The 17377-nt window shown below is 45.0% G+C and overlaps 3 protein-coding genes across 3 annotated transcripts in view; 2 read left to right on the top strand and 1 right to left on the bottom strand.

Annotated features, from left to right (window-relative positions):
- GSR (glutathione-disulfide reductase) overlaps nucleotides 1-17377 on the top strand; it is a 58232-nt gene that overhangs the window by 12829 nt on the left and 28026 nt on the right. The window contains exons 2-5 of the mRNA XM_031669462.1: nucleotides 6512-6538; nucleotides 8543-8631; nucleotides 10773-10842; nucleotides 16812-16959. Of these exons, the coding sequence (XP_031525322.1) occupies nucleotides 6512-6538; nucleotides 8543-8631; nucleotides 10773-10842; nucleotides 16812-16959 (334 nt within the window). The remainder of the gene's footprint in view (nucleotides 1-6511; nucleotides 6539-8542; nucleotides 8632-10772; nucleotides 10843-16811; nucleotides 16960-17377) is intronic.
- On the top strand, nucleotides 1274-6531 carry LOC103886719 (transcription initiation factor TFIID subunit 11-like). The gene is made up of 3 exons (XM_031669463.1): nucleotides 1274-2310; nucleotides 2644-3720; nucleotides 6512-6531. The coding sequence occupies exons 1-2, from the start codon at nucleotides 1999-2001 to the stop codon at nucleotides 2971-2973; spliced, it is 642 nt and encodes a 213-aa protein (XP_031525323.1). The 5' UTR covers nucleotides 1274-1998; the 3' UTR covers nucleotides 2974-3720; nucleotides 6512-6531.
- LOC101010859 (40S ribosomal protein S26-like) lies at nucleotides 8701-9131 on the bottom strand. Its single transcript, XM_009212825.4, has one exon. The coding sequence runs from the start codon at nucleotides 9112-9114 to the stop codon at nucleotides 8767-8769; it is 348 nt and encodes a 115-aa protein (XP_009211089.4). The 5' UTR covers nucleotides 9115-9131; the 3' UTR covers nucleotides 8701-8766.

Raw genomic sequence — 17377 nt, 5'->3', positions numbered from 1 at the left:
CTTGGGAAACAAGAAACGGTAGCTGGAGGACCAACAGTATTTATTTAGCACACAAATCATCTCTACCTTTGGGAAAATTGCTTTTGGAGTCTGTCCTAGTCGAAGCCACTTAGTAAACTTAAATGGTGAACTGCAGGATATAAAGATGTGGGTGGAGGGCACTGGGAAGCACGTTGCCTGCCAAATAACTGGAAAAGGCAGGTTAGAAGAGAAAAATCGTTCCCAATATGGGGCCAGCGTTGTTCTTCCCACAGAGTTTCGACTTCCTTTCTCTGCTCTTACCATTAAGAAATCCCTGCCGTCCTCCTTTCTTCAAAATGGCTTATTCTATTTATCCCAGTAATGTCAGGTACTTGGGGGTTGAGAAATAGCATATCCTCAGCTTGGCCAGATGAAAGGGCACTCTAGATAGAGAGCCATACATTTATTATTATTATTATTATTATTATCATTTATTTTTAGAGGTAGGGTCTGGCTCTGTTATCTAGGCTGGAGTGCAGTGGTGTTATTAGAGCTTACTGTAGCCTTCAGCTTCTGGGCTCAAGAGATCCTCCTGCCTCAGCCTCCTGAATAGCTGGAACTACAGGCATGCACCACCAAGCCCAACTAATTTTTTATTTTTTAATTTTTTGCAGAGATGGAGTCTCAGGGTCTCACTATGTTGCCCAGGCTGGTCCCTAACTCCTGGGCTCAAGCAATCGTCTTTCTTTTTGGCCTCCCAAAGCATGAGGATTATAGGCGCGAGCCACCACACCCAGCCCATAAATTATTCTAATTTTTAATATGAAGTACTTTCTGAATAGTGTGCTTGCGCTTGTTGTAGGTGTTGATTCTTTTATGAGGCTTGAATTCTGTACCCTTTTCTCAATCCCATGAGTTCCTGTTTCTGTTGCCTTTAGTATTCTTATTGTAGCATAATTGCATTAAAAAAAATCCAAGTCCAAAACTTGACAGTGTATGACCTATCTCTTTCCAGGAAAAAAAAAAAAAAAAAATCCCATGTAACTGATAACTTGAGACTGTATGGAAACATAACTCCTTCCTTTATTTTATTTTATTTTATTTTATTTTATTTTATTTTATTTTTTGAGGCGGAATCTCACTCTGTTGCCCTGGCTGGATGCAGTGGCAGATCTCACCTCACTGCAACCTCCACCTCCCAGGTTCAAGTGATTCTCCTGCCTCAGCCTCCTGAGTAGCTGGAACTACAGACGTACGCTACCACACCCGTCTAATTTTTGTATTTTTAATGGAGATGGGGTTTCACCATGTTGCCCAGGCTGGTTTCGAACTTCTGACCTCAAGTGATCCACCCGCCTTGACCTCCCAAAATGCTGGGATTACAGGCATGAGCCACTGCACCCGGCCATCACTCATTCCTTTATAATAACCGAGTGTAGGATAATAACAAATAATAGGATTATAATGAAATTGTAGCAGGTACGCTGTTAGAATTTTGACACAACTAAAGGAATAGAAGATTACTGTTCAGGAAGACCATCTGTTTCAAACATTAGCGATCTTCATGAGCTTTGGGCAGGTTTCTTTGAATTTAGCTTTTTGTATGAAGTGCCTTGGCTACTATGTATGTGGTTCAGGATCCACCATAGAAGGATACCCAGAAAGCATTCTATTATGAGAGCTAGGCTAGTATTACTGGGGCAAACAGAAAGCCAGTCTAGTTTCCTATGGTCATGATCGGCAGAGCTACAAGCCCCTAATATAAATTATGTCTAGAAGGCATTCATTTTAATATAAAAGAATAATTGTGTTATAGACGAAGGATTGGAGAGTCACTCACCAAAATTCCACTTCCCAAATTAAATCATTTTAGTGTATTTTTGGTTATTCTGGTTTATAAATGTCTAAAAACAATTAAACAAGTGACAAATGACTATTTCCCATTATAAAAAGCATATAGAGTCTGTGTAGCTCGGGGTTTCGAGCTCCTGCCTCTGACAACGCCGCGATCTCCTCTCCCCTCCAATCCTATTGGCGATGGACAATGCCTGCGAGTCATCCACGGACAAAGGTGGAGAGACAGGGGAGCCAGATGAGACAGCCGCTGCTCCCGGAGACCCGGGGGCTACCGACATGGGTGGAATCCCAGAGGAAACTGATGGAGACGCAGATGCGGACTTGAAAGAAGCTGCAGCGGAGGAAAGCGAGCTCATGAGTCAGGATGTCTCAAATTTAACAATAGTTGAAAGGGAAAACTCATCGTTATTTACTCCTGCAGCCAAAAAACTGAAAATAGATACCAAAGAAAAGAAAGTAGATGAAGATGAGATTCAGAAGATGCAAATCCTGGTTTCTTCTTTTTCTTTTTCTTCTTTTTCTTTTTCTGTTTTTGTTTTATTTATTTATTTTTTTTTTTTGAGACATAGTCTCTCTCTGTCGCCCAGGCTGGAGTGCAGTGGCATAATCTCGGCTCACTGCAACCTCTGCCTCCTGAGTTCAAGCGATTCTCCTGCTTCAGCCTCCTGAGTAGCTGGGATTACAGGCGCATGCCACCATGCCTGGCCAATTTTTGTATTTTTAGTAGAGATGGGGTTTCACCATATTGGCCAGGTTGGCCTTGAACTCCTGACCCCGTGATCTACCCGCCTCGGTCTCCCAAAGTGCGGGGATTGCAGGCATGAGCCACTGTGCCCGGCGGTTTCTTCTTTTTCTGTGGAGCAGCTGAACCATTATGAAATGTATTGCCACTCAGCGTTCCCTAAGGCAGCCATCAAAAGGCTGATCCAGTCCATCAGTGGCACCTCTATGTCTCAGAATGTTGTTATTGCTGTGTCTGGTCTTTCCAAGGTTTTTGTCTGGGAGGTGGTAGAAGAAGCACTGAATGTGTGTCAGAAGTGGGGAGAAATGCCACCACTACAACCCAAACATATGAGGGAAGCTGTTAGAAAGTTAAAATCAAAAGGACAGATTCCTAACTCAAAGCACAAAAAAAATCATCTTCTTCTAGATTGAAGTCTAGAAAGGCCTATTACTGACAGAAGTAGTATTGGTTCCAGACTTCCTCTAAGACCGTCTGCACTGGTGCTTTAGTATCTCAGTCCTCCAAGGATTCCATGATGATTTTAATGTCTTTCTCAAAACTCTGAGATTTGTCACACCTAGAAAGTGTGTAGCCTGTTTGATACTTGCCTTGACTAAATTTTTGGACCCCTTGGGGCATTTTGAAGTTTTTAACTGTCTTGGCCAGTTGGAAGAAGATGTGTGGGCTGTAAGCATCTTCTGGACAGGGGAACTGCTTTCAGAAGAAAACCTTTCCAAGAGAGTTTTTTTTTTTTTTTGGAGATAGGGTCTTGCTCTGTCACCCAGGCTGGAGTGCAGCCGCATGACCGCAGCCTTGAACTCTTGACCCTCCCACCTCAGTGTCCTGAGTAGCTAGGACTACAGGCACACTACTGTGCCCAACTAACTTATTTTTATTTTTTATGGAGATGGGGTCTTGCTTTGTTGCCTGGGCTGGTCATGAACTCCTGGCTTCAAGCAGTCCTCCTGCCTCAGCCTCCTAAAGTGCCGAGAGCTTTCATGATTTTACATTGAAGCCTAAAGTTGCTAAGACTTAGGTTGTTTCTTATATCTGGTTTTAAGTAGATGAAACAACCAGAAACTTTTACTTGTGACACTCTACCATGAAGGATGCGGTGCTGACAGGAATAGTGGAATAATTGCTGCTTGTAAACATCTAAGATTCTCCTATGAATTTTGGTGAGTGATCATTAAACTGTTTTCCAAAAGCATATACAGGCCAAGCGCAGTGGCTCATGCCTATAATCCCAGCACTTTGGGAGGCCGAGGCGGGAGAATCACTTGATCTCAGGAGTTCAAGACCAGCCTGGGCAATATACTGAGACCTTGTCTCTATTTTTGTAAAGTAGTTTTAATTTTTATGTATAAAATAAAATAAAAAGCATATATAAGCCATGTATGGTGGCTCACACCTGTAATCTCAACACTTTGGGAGGACGAGTTAGGAGGATTGCTTGAGCCCAGGAGTTTGAGACCAGCTTGGGCAACATAGTGAGACCCTGTCTCTGTATTTTTAGAAAAATATTTTTTATTTTTTTTATAAAAAAGTATATCCAGGCATGGTGGCTCATGCCTGTAATCCTAGCACTTTGGGATGCCAAGGTGGGTGGATCACTTGAGCTCAGGAGTTTAAGACAAGCCTGGGCAATGTGGTAAGACCCTGTCTCTACTAAAAATACCAGGCATGGTGGTGAACGCCTGTAGTCCCAGCTACTCTTGGGCTGAGGAGGGAGGATTGTTTGATCCTGGGGAGCGGAGGTTGCAGTGAGCTGAAATTGCGCCATTGCACTCTAGCCTGAGTGACAGAGCAAGACTGTCTCAAAAAAAAAAAAAAAATATATATATATATATATATAGAACAAAATGTGAAAGTTTTCTCCCTTTCCAGAGAAACACTGTTGATTGCTTGGAGTATAGCCAAATTGTGTTTACACCCGTACATAAATATACATACACATACTGCGTATAAATACGAATTGGGTCATGGCATAACTACCATTCTGCAACTTTCTTTTGATGCATAACAGTATATGTTAGAACTCTTTCCATATAGTGCATAGAAATCTACCTTGCCCTTTTTAAATGGCTGCAGAATATTCCACAGACTCAATGTATAACAATTTATTTGATACTTCCCTGCTGATGGATAGTTAATGTGTCTGTAGTTACCCATTATCACCAAGCTTCAGGGAATATCCCTATAAATGCATCTTTGGATACAGGAGCATAATATGTGACTACTTTTCTAGGTTACTCTAAAAGTAGAATTGCTGGGCCAATCAGGATGTGTTTGCTAACCCTAGTTATAATCAACCTTTAGAATTTTTGCCAATCTGACAGATGAAAAATATTTCATTATTTAAATTATCTGTTATCTTTACTTTTAAAAAATGTAGCTTTCGGCTGGGTGTGGTGGCTCATGCCTGTAATCCCAGCACTTTGGGATGCCACGGTGGGTAGATCACTTGAGGTCAGGAGTTCGAGACCAGCCTGGCCAACAAGGTGAAACTCCATCTCTAGTAAAAATACAAAAATTAGCCAGGCAGGTTGGCAGGCGCCTGTAATCCCAGCTACTCGGAAGGCTGAGGCATGAGAATCGCTTGAACCCGGGAGGCAGAGGTTGCAGTAAGCCGAGATCTTGCCACTGTATTCCAGCCTGCACGATATAGTGAGACTCGGTCTCAAAAAAAACCCAAACAAACAGAATAATGCAGTTTTCTGACTGGGCACAGTGGCTCACGCCTGTAACCCCGGCACTTTGGGAGGCTGAGGCAGGTGGATCACCTAAGGTCAGGAGTTCGAGACCAGTATGGCCAACATGGCAAAACCCCATCTCTACTGAAAATACAAAAATTAGCTGGGCGTGGTGGTGCACATCTACAGTCCCAGCTATTCGGGAGGCTGAGGCAGGAGAATCGCCGGGAGGTAGAGATTGCAGTGAGCTGTGATCGCACCATTGCACTCCAGCCTGGGCAACAAAGGGAGATTCTGTCTCAAAAAAAAAAAAAAGTAGTTTTATGGTCTTGCTTTTCCTACTTTTATTCTGTAAGTATTTTTCTACATATTAACTAACAGTGAAATGGACATGATTGTAACCAAATATGTATTTGTACATAACATGATATAATCTGTGCATTTGTGCATTTCGCTTTTCTACATCTTTGGTTACTTCTTTAGGCCAAATGCCAAGTAGTTATAAATCAAAGTCATTTTATGAGATCTAATATTTATTTAGGTTTTCTCAAGTTTCTTTACTAATGGTTAATCAACATCCCAAGTTCCATGCCATGTACTTTAAATTTTTGTGCTTCTGGTTGAGTATTCACCAGTATCTCTGTGTTCAACCTTTGTGTGTGTGTGTGTTTCTTTTTTGAGGTAGGGTCTTGCACTGTCACCTAGGCTGGAGTGCACTGGCACGATCATGATCATGACTCACTGCAGCCTTGTCCTCCCGGGCTCAAGTGGTCCTCCCACCTCAGCCTCCTGAGTAGCTGGGACCATAGGCGTGCACCACCACACCCAGCTAATTTTTTTTGTAGGGACGTGGTCTCGCTTGTTGCCCAGGCTGATCTCGAATTCATGGGCTTAAGCAATCCAACTGCCTCAGCTCCCAAAATGCCGGAATTACAGGTGTGAACTACCAGGCCTGGCCCATCTTGGGTGTTTATCCATGTATTCTGCAGTACTTTCCCCAGAAGTCCTCTTAGACAGCTGCTCAGATGGGCTGATTGTCCTTTCTCTGTCTGCTTTCCTTGAGAAAATGCGGATGAATAAACTTCTCTCCCTCATCACAGAAGGAAAATAATGTTCTTATCCTTTTTTAACAAAGAAAGTAACTAGAATTTAGTATACTGTGACTTAGAACCCAAGGAAGCCTCCTCGCTTGATGCTTAGTGTGCATTTCTTACAGATTTGTTTGATGGTTTGAATTCAATATTGTTAAAATCTGTCTCTTTTTTTTTTTTTCCAGGTGAATGTTGGATGTGTACCCAAAAAGGTAGAATTTTTATTTCTCTTTCCCTTTACAATCCTTTTTCTATTTGTAAATCATAATCCAAATAAGAATGTTTCCAAATGTATCCATTAAAATTCATTCTGCAAAAAAAACCCTAGACCCCACTAAAAGTGGCTTAAGCAATAGGATTGTTTTTGTTTGATTTGTGTTTAAAATTTTTTGTTTATTTTTAATTACTTTTTATTTTTATTATTATTATTTTTTTGAGATGGAGTTTCACTCTTGTCGCCCAGGCTGGAGTACAGTGGCACGACCTCGGCTCATGGCAACCTCTGCCTCCTGGGTTCGAGTGATTCTCTTTCCTCAGCCTCACAAGTAGCTGGGATGACAGGCGCGCGCCACAGCACTCGGCTGATTTTTGTATTTTTAGTAGAGATGGGGTTTCACCGTGTTGGTCAGGCTGATCTCGAGCTCCTGACTTCAGGTGATCCACCCACCGTGGCCTCCCAAGACGCTGGGATTACAGGCCTGAGCCACCGAGACCGGCCACGGCCTAGTAATTTAGTTTGGTCATCTACACCACAGGATAGTTCTTTCTCAGCAGGAAGACCCAGCCAGCAAACCAAACTGTTGAATGGAATCTTCTTACGTGGATTCATGGATTTTCTGTCTCATGTTGGTGATTTTTTTGGTATTAATATCTGTGGTGCAGGTCACATTGAATGATTTCATTTTTTTACCCTTGACAAAGAGGAAAAAACAGCAGCTCTTATTTCTAAAGCTGCCTCTTGCTTATACTTGCAAAGAATGCCACTCATTTGAATGAACTTTCAACATATGTTGTAATCTCAAGCTTACCACCTTTATTAATGGCATTCCATTTTAACTTGTCATCTTTTTGGTGTTATGTAAGCAAATCTCTTAATCTCATCAGTGGTGCATACCTGAGTTTAATTCCAAAAAGCTTTTTTGAAGTCTGTTCCCTGGTATAGGTGATGTTTTTCTTTCTGTCTTAGGAAGACTTTTTTTCTCTGGTACGTTTTCCCTCAACTGTTTCCTTTCCTATTAGTCATACTTTTTGGAATCTGTTCTACTTGGAACCATGCAATTATGACTGTATGAATTATATAAATTCATTATAAGGTGGTTTTATGTAGTTAAAACCAGTTATGGTAGTAAATTTCGTGTTGATTGGTGCAAGTTTATTTTTTAAAAAATATACTGCTGGGCTAATACTGTACGGTAAACTGATTTTGTAATGTTTTATTCTCGTATTTACTTATTCCTTCTGATCACATGTGGTAGACATTTATGTATGTTCATTTATATATGTTTTTGTTTCTTTTTGTTTGTTTATTTTATTTTATTTTTTTTGAGATGGAGTCTCACTGTTGCCCAGGCCGGAATGCAGTGATGTGATTCCAGCTCACTGCAACCTCCACCTCCCATGTTCAAGTGATTCTCCTGCCTCAGCCTCATGAGTAGCTGGGACTACAGGTGCGCACCACCATGCCTGGCTAATTTTTTTTTTTTTTGTTTTTGTTTTTGTTTTGAGATGGAGTCTAGCCCTGTCGCCCAGGCTGGAGTGCAATGGCACAATCTCAGCTCACTGCAACCTCCACCTCCCAGGTTCAAGAGATTCTCCTGCCTCAGCCTCCTGAGTAGCTGGGATTACAGGCGTGTGCCACCACGCCTGGCTAAGTTTTTTTGTATCTTTAGTTGAGACGGGGTTTCATCATGTTGGCCAGGCTGGTCTCGAACTCCTGACCTCATGATCTGCCCACCTTGGCCTCCCAAAGTGCTGGGATTATAGCTGTGAGCTGCTGCGCCCGGCCCGAACTCTTGACCTCAAGTAATCCACCTGCCTCGGCCTCCCCAAAGTGCTGGGACTGCAGGTGTGAGCCACCGCGCCTAGCCAGGTTTGTTTTTAATTTAAAGGGCAGTATTTTATCTGCTGTTACCTAGTTACCATTCATTCATGATTTCTTTTTTCCCTCAGGACTCATTTACTGCTGCTTTTGATCCTTTTTTTTTTTTTTTTAACAGGTAATGTGGAACACAGCTGTCCACTCCGAATTCATGCACGATCATGCTGATTATGGCTTTCCAAGTTGTGAGGGTAAATTCAATTGGCGGTAAGTGTCAACACTAAGAGGGTTCAGTTTCCAAGTATAGATATTTTTCTTTCTTTCTTTTTTTTTTTAAAGTACAATTTCCATTTTATTTTTCTCCAGAGAAGAGTCTGTCTCAGTCTTTAAGGACTCAGCTCCTTACATGGGCTTTGGTGGGGGACGTGGGGCAGCACCCACAAGTCTAAATCGGGGAGGGGGTGTTCGGTCCTTGCGGGCTTCACGAGATCGATTCCTGACTACTTTGCTGTGAATTGAACGACTCACACAGTAATGTAGCTTCACATACAGCTTGGGAAGCACATAGGCATCGAAGACACTCGCTTCAGAAATGTCCCTGACTGCTGCGGCCTCCACTATGTTTCGAATGACGAATTTCTTAATGGCCTTGTCCTTGGGCACGCATCGGGCACAGTTAGTGCAGCGAATAGGCTGCACACGGCCGCGGCCCTTTTTGGCACGACCGTTGTTCCTTCTTTTCTTTGTCATCTTGAATGTACGGACCGAAGACATAGTTTTCTTTCATAACTAAGTGAGCCGTAAACTTTTTTTAGGGATGGAGGAGGAATTGTGGTAAATATTCACAGTATGAGATTTACAGTTTAGCCATTTTTAAGTATACAATTGAGTGCCATTAAGCACATTCACATAGGTGTACAGTCGTCACTACTATTACCACTTCCAGAACTTTCCTGCCATTCCAAACAGAAACGCTATTCCATTAAACAATAACCCCTCATTCTCTTCTCCCGCTGGCCCCTGGGAACCTCTATTCTGCTTTCTGTCTCTATGAATTTGCCAATCCTAGGAAACTCATATAAGTGGAATCATACAATATTTGTTCCTTTATGTCTAGTGTATTTTGTTTTCACGGTTTGTCCATGTTGTAGTATGTATCAGAACTTCATTGCTTTTTTTTTTTTTTTTTTTTTGTTAAGACAGGGTCTTGCTCTGTTGCCCACGCTGGAATGCAATGGTGCAATCATAGCTCACTGCAATCTTGAGCTCCTGGGCTCAAGCTATCCTCCCACTTCAGCCTCCTGAGTAGCTGGAACTACAGGCATGTGCCACCATGCCTGCCTATTTTTTTTATTTTTATTTTTAGTAGAGATGAGGTCTCACTGTGTTGCCCAGGCTAGTCTTGAACTCCTGAGCTGAAGTAATCCTCCCGCCTCAGCCTCCCAATTTGCTGGGATTTCAAGTGTGAGCCACTGCGCCCAACCTTCATTCCTTTTAAAGGCAGATTAAGATTTCATCATATGGATAAAACCACATTTTGTTTATCCATGCATTCGTCAGTGAATTTTTGGGTTGTTTTTACCCTTTTTTTTTTTTGAGATGGAGTCTCGCTCCGTCGCCCAGGCTGGAGTGCAGTGGCGCAATCTTGGCTCACTGCAAGCTCCACCTTCTGGGTTCACGCCATTCTCCTGCCTCAGCCTCCTGAGTACCTGGGACTACAGGCGCCCGCCACCACACCCTAATTTTTTGTATTTTTTTTTAGTAGAGACGGGGTTTCACCATGTTAGCCAGGATGGTCTGGATCTCCTGACCTCGTGATCCACCCACCTCAGCCTCCCAAAGTGCTGAGATTACAGGTGTGAGCCACTGCGCCCAGCCTGTTTTACCTTTTGGTTATTATGAACAATGCTGCTATGAACATTCGTGTAAAGGTATCTATCTGTTCGGGTCTCTGCTTCCAGTTTCTTTTGGGTCTGTACTTAGAAGTGGAATTTCTGGGTCATATGGCAGTTTTGTGTTTAACTATTTAAGGAACTGCTGTAAATCTTGTGAAGCCATAACAGTTTTGAAGAAATTTAGCAAATTTATGTAACAGGTATTTATTAAGTACCCACCACGTCCTACGCACACCGTGTTCTAGGGACTGTGCCAAAGCATTTCTCCTTGTCTGCTGTGCAGAAAGACGATGCCAGCTGAGTGCGTTCTCCACTGAGTGGCACAGAGGCTTTTAACACATGGGGCAGCAGAATGACACAGGGAAGGGATGACTGTCTTCGGAGACATTCACTCACTGCGGTTCCTGTTGACAGTCAGTGATTCTCTGCTTGGGTGTTCAGGGACAGATGCCTTAGTTACTAACTGGAAGGGGAAGATCCTGTTTCTGAGTACTGACTTGAGTTTCATTGCAGTGTTATTAAGGAAAAGCGGGATGCCTATGTGAGCCGCCTGAACACCATCTATCAAAACAATCTCACCAAGGTGTGTATGCTGAGTTTTTAACTTTGAGAAAAAGCTGTTCCCTTGTTGAGTACTCAGCTAAGTCTTGCCAGACTGTAGCACTATTTATTTATTTTTATTATTATTTTTTTTTTGGAGACAGAGTCTTGCTTTGTTGCCCAGGCTGGAGTGCAGTGGCGTGATCTCGGCTCACTGCAACCTCCGTCTCCTGAGTTCAAGCAATTCTTCTGCCTCAGCCTCCTGAGTAGCTGGGTCTACAGGCTACATGGTGTGCCACCATGCCCAGTTAATTTTTGTATTTTTTAATAGAGACAGGGTTTCATCATGTTGGCCAGGCTGGTCTTGAACTCCTGATCTCAGGTGATCTGCCCACCTTGTCCTCTCAAAGTGCTGAGATTACAGGCGTGAGCCACCGTGCCTGGCTCTATTTTATTTTTAATGACCAAGTCTCTATCTGTCGCCAGGCTGGAGTACAGTGGTGCAATCATAGCTCACTGCAGCCTCCAAATCCTGGGCTCCTCCCGCCTCAGTCTCCTTAGTAGCTAGGATTATAGGCACGCACCACCACACCTGGCTAATTTTTAAAATATTTTGTAGAGATTTCTTACTATGTTGCCTAGACTGGTCTTTAAACTCCTGCCTTAGCCTCCCAAAGTGTTGGGATTATAGGCATGAGCCACTGTGCCTGGCCTCTTACTTTTTCTCTTATTGAAATTGACCTGTCAGAGCAGAAACCTCTGACCCAGCTGGCCAGTCTCTTCTGCAGAGAGAGGGTGGCGTGTGCCAGAGCTGGTAGACCAGGCCTCACCTAATGGCTGCACCTTGAGTAGATCTGGCCTGGCACTTAGATTCAGAAGTCACATACGAGAGACTTTGTGCACCAGTGTGGCAGTTTATTAATTAAAAAGAGGAGTGCCATCTAGCTGAAAACCTGCCACTGTGTGTTTTTTTGTTTGTTTGTTTGTTTGTTTTTTGAGAGAGTTTCTCTAGTCACCCAGGCTGGAATGCAAGAGCACAATCTCAGCTCAGTGCAACCTCTGCCTCCCGCCGGGTTCAAGCAATTCTCCTGCCTCAGCCTCCCAAGTAGCTGGGATTACAGGCGTGCACCACCACGCCTAGCTAATTTTTGTATTTTTAGTAGAAACAGGATTTCATCATGTTGGCCAGGGGTCTCGAACTCCTAATCTCAAGTGATCTGCCAACCTCGGCCTCCCAAAGTGCTGAGGTTACAGGCATGAGCTACTGTGCCCGGCCAAACCTGCCATTGTTTATTTGCCTAGAGTAAGACCTCCTTAAGAGACCAAATTAGGATTCAGAAGGTTGTTTTTATGAATGACGTCTGATCAAGAAAACTGGGCAGAGGTGTGTTTGCCTCCAGCAACTGTATGTCATCCTTCACTATCCTGATGGTTTCCCCTCTAGTGCTGGGATGTGACACCTTTCCCACTAGGACCACGTGGGTGACATTCACAACCTGTGCATCACTTAACTCTCCTTTTTCTTGTCAGTATATTTCCACCACTCTTCATTTGTCTTTGTGGTCTCACTTTGCTGTTTCTAAGATTTCTTAGGTTTTGTTTGTTTGTGAAACAGAATCTTGCTCTCTCCCCCAGGCTGGAATGCAGTTGTGTGATTTCAGCTTACTGCGACCTCTGCCTCCCAGGTTCAAGCAATTCTTGTGCCTCAGCCTCCCGAGTAGCTGGAACTACAGGCGCATGCCCCCACACCTGCCTAATTTTTTTTGTATTTTTAGTAGAGATAAGGTTTCACCATGTTGGCCAGCTGGTCTCAAACTCCTAACCTTGAGTGATCCGCCTGCATCAGCCTCCCAAAGTGCTGGGATGACAGGGGTGAGCAACCACCCTTGGCCCTCTTAGGTTATATTTAGATCAGAAACTTTTTTTTTTGAGACAGAGTTTTGCTCTGTTGCCCAGGCTGGAGTGCAGTGGCGTGATCTCAGCTCACTGCAAGCTTTGCCTCCTGGTTTCACGCCATTCTCCTGCCTCAGCCTCCCGCGTAGCTGGGACTGCAGGCGCCTTCCATCACGCATGGCTAATTTTTTGTATTTTTAGTAGAGACGGGGTTTCACCGTGTTAGCCAGGATGGTCTCGATCTCCTGACCTCGTGATCCACCTGCCTCGGCCTCCTAAAGTGCTGGGATTACAGGCGTGAACCACCGCGCCCGGTCTTTTTTTTTTTTTTTTTTTTTTGAGAAGGGTCTTACTCTCACCCAGGCTGAAGTGCAGTGGCATGATCTCAGCTCATTACAGCCTGGACCTCCCAGGCTCAAGTGATCCTCCTGCCTTGGCCTTCCGACATGCTGGGATTATAGGCATCAGCCACTACACCTGGCTTAGATCAGTAGATTCTTGATGATAATTGGGCCACTGTGATCTCAGTAGCAGCATATTTATAAACCAATTTTTAGGACAAGCTACTTCATAGGTAGCTAACTGTATGCAGTTTTATATTCTTATTCATTGGGTTTATTTTTTGGAGGGTGATCTTTTCCAACCTTGATCCGCAATCCAGGGGAAAAATATTTAGAGGCCTGCAGTCCTTATGCACAGGAGATTTTAAGTCTGAGTATAGAGTAACACTGGCAGTACTAAAACACACCAGGTTTTTTATTTTTTATTTATTTACTTATTTTTTATTTATTTTTATTTTTTGAGACGGAGTCTCGCTCTGTCGCCCAGGCCCAAGCTCCGCCTCCCGGGTTTACGCCATTCTCCTGCCTCAGCCTCCCGAGTAGCTGGGACTACAGGCACCCGCCACCTCGCCCAGCTAGTTTTTTTTTGTATTTTTAGTAGAGATGGGGTTTCACCGTGTTAGCCAGGATGGTCTCGATCTCCTGACCTCGTGATCTGCCCGTCTCGGCCTCCCAAAGTGCTGGGATTACAGGCTTGAGCCAATGTGCCCGGCCCCACATTTTTTATTTTGTTTTAATTATTTTTTTGAAGTCAGGATCTCACTCTCTTGCCCAGACTGGAGGGCACTGGCATGATGACAGCTTACTGTAGCCTTAATCTCCCAGGCTCAAGCAATCCTCCCACCTCAGCCCCCTGAGTAGCTTGGACTATAAGCACTGTCCTACCACACCCTACTACTTTTAAAACATTTTTGTAGAGGCTGAGCGTGGTGGCTCACGCCTGTAGTCACAGCACTTTGGGAGGTCGAGGCGAGCGGATCATGAGGTCAGGAGATTGAGACCATTCTGGCTAACACAGTGAAACCCCGTCTCTACTAAACATACAAAAATTAGCTGGGTGTGGTGGCCTGTAGTGCTTCTCGGAAGGCTACAGGGAAGGGAGAATGGCGTGAACCCTGGAGGTGGAGCTTACACTGGTGAGCTGAGATTGCCACTGCACTCCAGCCTGAAGCGAAAGTGCAAGACTCTATCACCAAAAAATAATTTTTTTTTTTGTAGAGATGAGGTCTTGCTATGTTGCCCACACTGATCTTGAACTCCTGGTCTCAAGCAACCCTTCTGCCTTGTCCTCCCAAAGTATGGGGATTATAGGCATAAACCACTGCATCTGACCTTTTTTTTTTTTTTTTGGGAGGCCGAGGTCTGGCTCTGTCGCCAGACTGGAGTGCAGTGGCGGATCTCAGCTCACTGCAAACTCCGCCTCCCGGGAATCACGCCATTCTCCTGCCTCCAGCCTCCCGAGTGGCCTTCTGGGACTGGAAACCGCCATCGCCCGGCTAGTTTTGCATTTTAGTAGAGGCGGGGGTTTCACCGTGTGCCAGGATGGTCACCGATCGCCACAGCCTGCGTGATCCGCCCGTCTCGGCCTCCCAAGAGATGCTGGGATTACAGGCTTGAGCCACCAGCGCCCGGCCTTTTAATGGGAGCTAGCTGAAATGCTGCAGAGTAGGAAAATTATTCAGGAACCAGCATTTTGTAATACTTAGAAATCTTGGTGTGTGCTATAGTTTATGGTGATCTTATGGGGAAGGAATTACTTACAGTTGACCCAGAAATTCTATATTGCAAAGGAAACTTTCTATTTAATGTCCTAGAAAATGAAAGTAAAAATCTCACTGCTTCTTCCTCTGAACTAGTGTCTGTCCTATTGCCATGTGAGCCACACTCCTTTTTGTCTAGCATTGCGGAGGACGTCATTACGACCTGAGGGAATGGTGTTCTGGAGGCCTGTGGGTTTTGTCTTTGACCTTGATTGAGCTTGATTAAGCCTGGCACCTGCAGGAACAGGCCTGGAGGGTGCAGGGAAAGGAGAAGATAACTCAATTCAGAATCAAGCATGTTCCAAAATGTTAAAGCATTCCACTTTGTAATCATGCTTACATGGTTCCATTATTCTTATAAGTTGACCACATTTGCATGCCCCTGCATGTATCGTGGCTGGCAGAAGCATGCCAGCACCCCCTAAGTGAAGGCCTTGGTGCAGAGGATTCCAGTAAGAGCACATCCAAAAGTAAGAGTCTGAGTTCTCCCTGTCTCCAGCGTAGAACTTCTGTGTCATGTACTTTTGTGGTATTTTTCCCAGTTTACGAAAGCACAAGCATTGCGTTTCCCTCCCTTGGCCAGAGTATTCCTGTCTTGGTCTTGCCTCTGCTCATTTCAGCTTTATCCAGTTGTCTTTCTCAGCCTTCTGTCTCTCCTCCAGACACACCAGTCTTTTTGAGAGAGAGTCTTGGCTCTGTTGCCCAGGCTGGAGTGCAGTGGCACAATCTCGGCTCACTGCAACCTCTGCCTCCCAGGTTCGAGGGATTCTCGTGCTTCAGCCTCCTGAGCAGCTGGGATTACAGGTGCCCGCCACCACTCCTGGCTAATTTTTGTATTTTTAGTAGAGATGGGGTTTCTCCATGTTGGTCAGGCTGGTCTCAAACTCCCGACCTCAGGTGATCCGCCTGCCTCAGCCTCCCAAAGTGCTGGAATTACAAGTGTGAGCCACCACGCCCAGCCCAGACACACCATTCTGTAATGTGTTCACATTGCACATAAGGAACTTTCACCATCAATTCTTGGGGGCAAAGATGTCACCTTTCTTACAGGGGTGCCTTGCATATACTTTTTTGTCTCTGGGTTTCGGCCCAAGGTAGCACTTGTATTTCTTCTTTCTCCTTTCTCCTCCTCCTTCTCCTCCTCCTCCTCCTTCTCCTCCTCCTCTCCTCCTCCTCCTCTCCTCCCCCTCCCCCTCCTTTTCCCCTCTCCTCCTCCCCTCTCCTCCCCCTCCCCCTCCTTTTCCCCCTCCTCCCCCTTCTTTTCCCTCTCCTCCTCCTCCCCCTCCTTTTCCCCTCTCCTCCTCCTCCCTTCTCCATCTCCCCTTCTCCTCCTCCTCCTTCTCCTTCTCCTCCTTTTCTTCCTCTTTTCCTCCTCCTTCTTTCTCCTAACTTCTTTCTTCTAACTTCTTCTTTCTTCCTCCTCCTCCTCCTTCTCCTCCTCCCCTTTCTCCTCCTCCTCCTCCTTCTTCCTTCCCCTCCTCCTCTTCCCTCCTTCCTTCTTCTTGTTCCTTCTCCTCCTCCTCTTCACTTTGTCATCCAGGCTGGAATGCAGTGGCGCCATCTCAGCTCACTGCAGCCTCAACCTCCCAGACACAAGCAGTCCTCCTGCCTCAGCCCCTCAAAGAGCTGGGACTACAGGTGTGCAGCACCATGCCTGGCTAGTTTTTGTATTTTTAGTAGAGACTGGGTTTTGACATGTTTCTCAGGCTGGTCTCAAATTCCTGAGCTCAAGCTATCCACCCACCTCTGCCTCCCAAAGTGCTAGGACTACAGTTGTAAGCCACTGTGCCCAGCCTATTTCATCTTACTGTGTACTTCCAGCATCTAATGGCAACTCCTTTCCTAAGTATAGGTTGCCAATTAGGAGTTCTGCAGAAACTTGAACAATAGAGAATTGTGTTGGCATCAGCAAACCAAGAATCAAAATGTTCAGTAGATAAATGAAAGTTCTGATAAGTTGCAGTAGGTGTCTTTGTTTTTATTCTAAGAACAGGCTAATGTCATGGTTCCTTCTCTAGTCCCATATAGAAATCATCCGTGGCCATGCAGCATTCACGAGTGATCCCAAGCCCACGATAGAGGTCGGTGGGAAAAAGTACACCGCGCCTCACATCCTGATCGCCACAGGTGGTGTGCCCTCCATCCCTCATGAGAGCCAGATCCCGGGTGAGTCATACAGCAGGTACTCATTAACAGCAGTCAAGAGTTTACCGTTGCTTTCAACCTGACAAGCCATGCCAGGGGATCTGCCTAAACCAGTTCTCTCTTTGGAGCCAGGCCATGGGAGAAGGTCTTTGCAGAACCTAACTCCAGTTGGCCTAGTGGTAACTTATGATGCAGGCACCCAGGCTGGAGTGCAGTGGCACAATCTTGGCTCACTGCTACCTCCGCCTCCCGGGTTCAAGCGATTCTCCTGCCTCAGCCTCCCGAGTAGCTGGGACTATAGGCACACCACCACCACACCTGGCTAATCTTGGTATTTTTAGTAGAGATGGGGTTTCATCGTGTTGGCCAGGCTGGTCTTGAACTCCTGACCTCAGATGATCCGTCCACCTTGGCCTCCCAGAGTGCTGGGATTGCAGGC

The sequence above is a fragment of the Papio anubis genome, chromosome 8, assembly GCF_008728515.1.
Source record: "Papio anubis isolate 15944 chromosome 8, Panubis1.0, whole genome shotgun sequence".
Lineage (NCBI taxonomy): Eukaryota > Metazoa > Chordata > Mammalia > Primates > Cercopithecidae > Papio > Papio anubis.
Note: the sequence above shows the minus strand (reverse complement) of the source record. Positions and strands in the feature narration are given on the sequence as shown.

Excerpts from the sequence above, each read along its gene's own strand:
- LOC101010859 (XM_009212825.4), bottom strand. The coding sequence starts at position 9,114 with ATGACAAAGAAAAGAAGGAACAACGGTCGTGCCAAAAAGGGCCGCGGC.
- LOC103886719 (XM_031669463.1), top strand. The coding sequence starts at position 1,999 with ATGGACAATGCCTGCGAGTCATCCACGGACAAAGGTGGAGAGACAGGG. Across the intron at positions 2,311-2,643 it reads TTCAGAAGATGCAAATCCTG|CCACTGTGCCCGGCGGTTTC; the intron begins GTTTCTTCTTTT and ends TGCAGGCATGAG.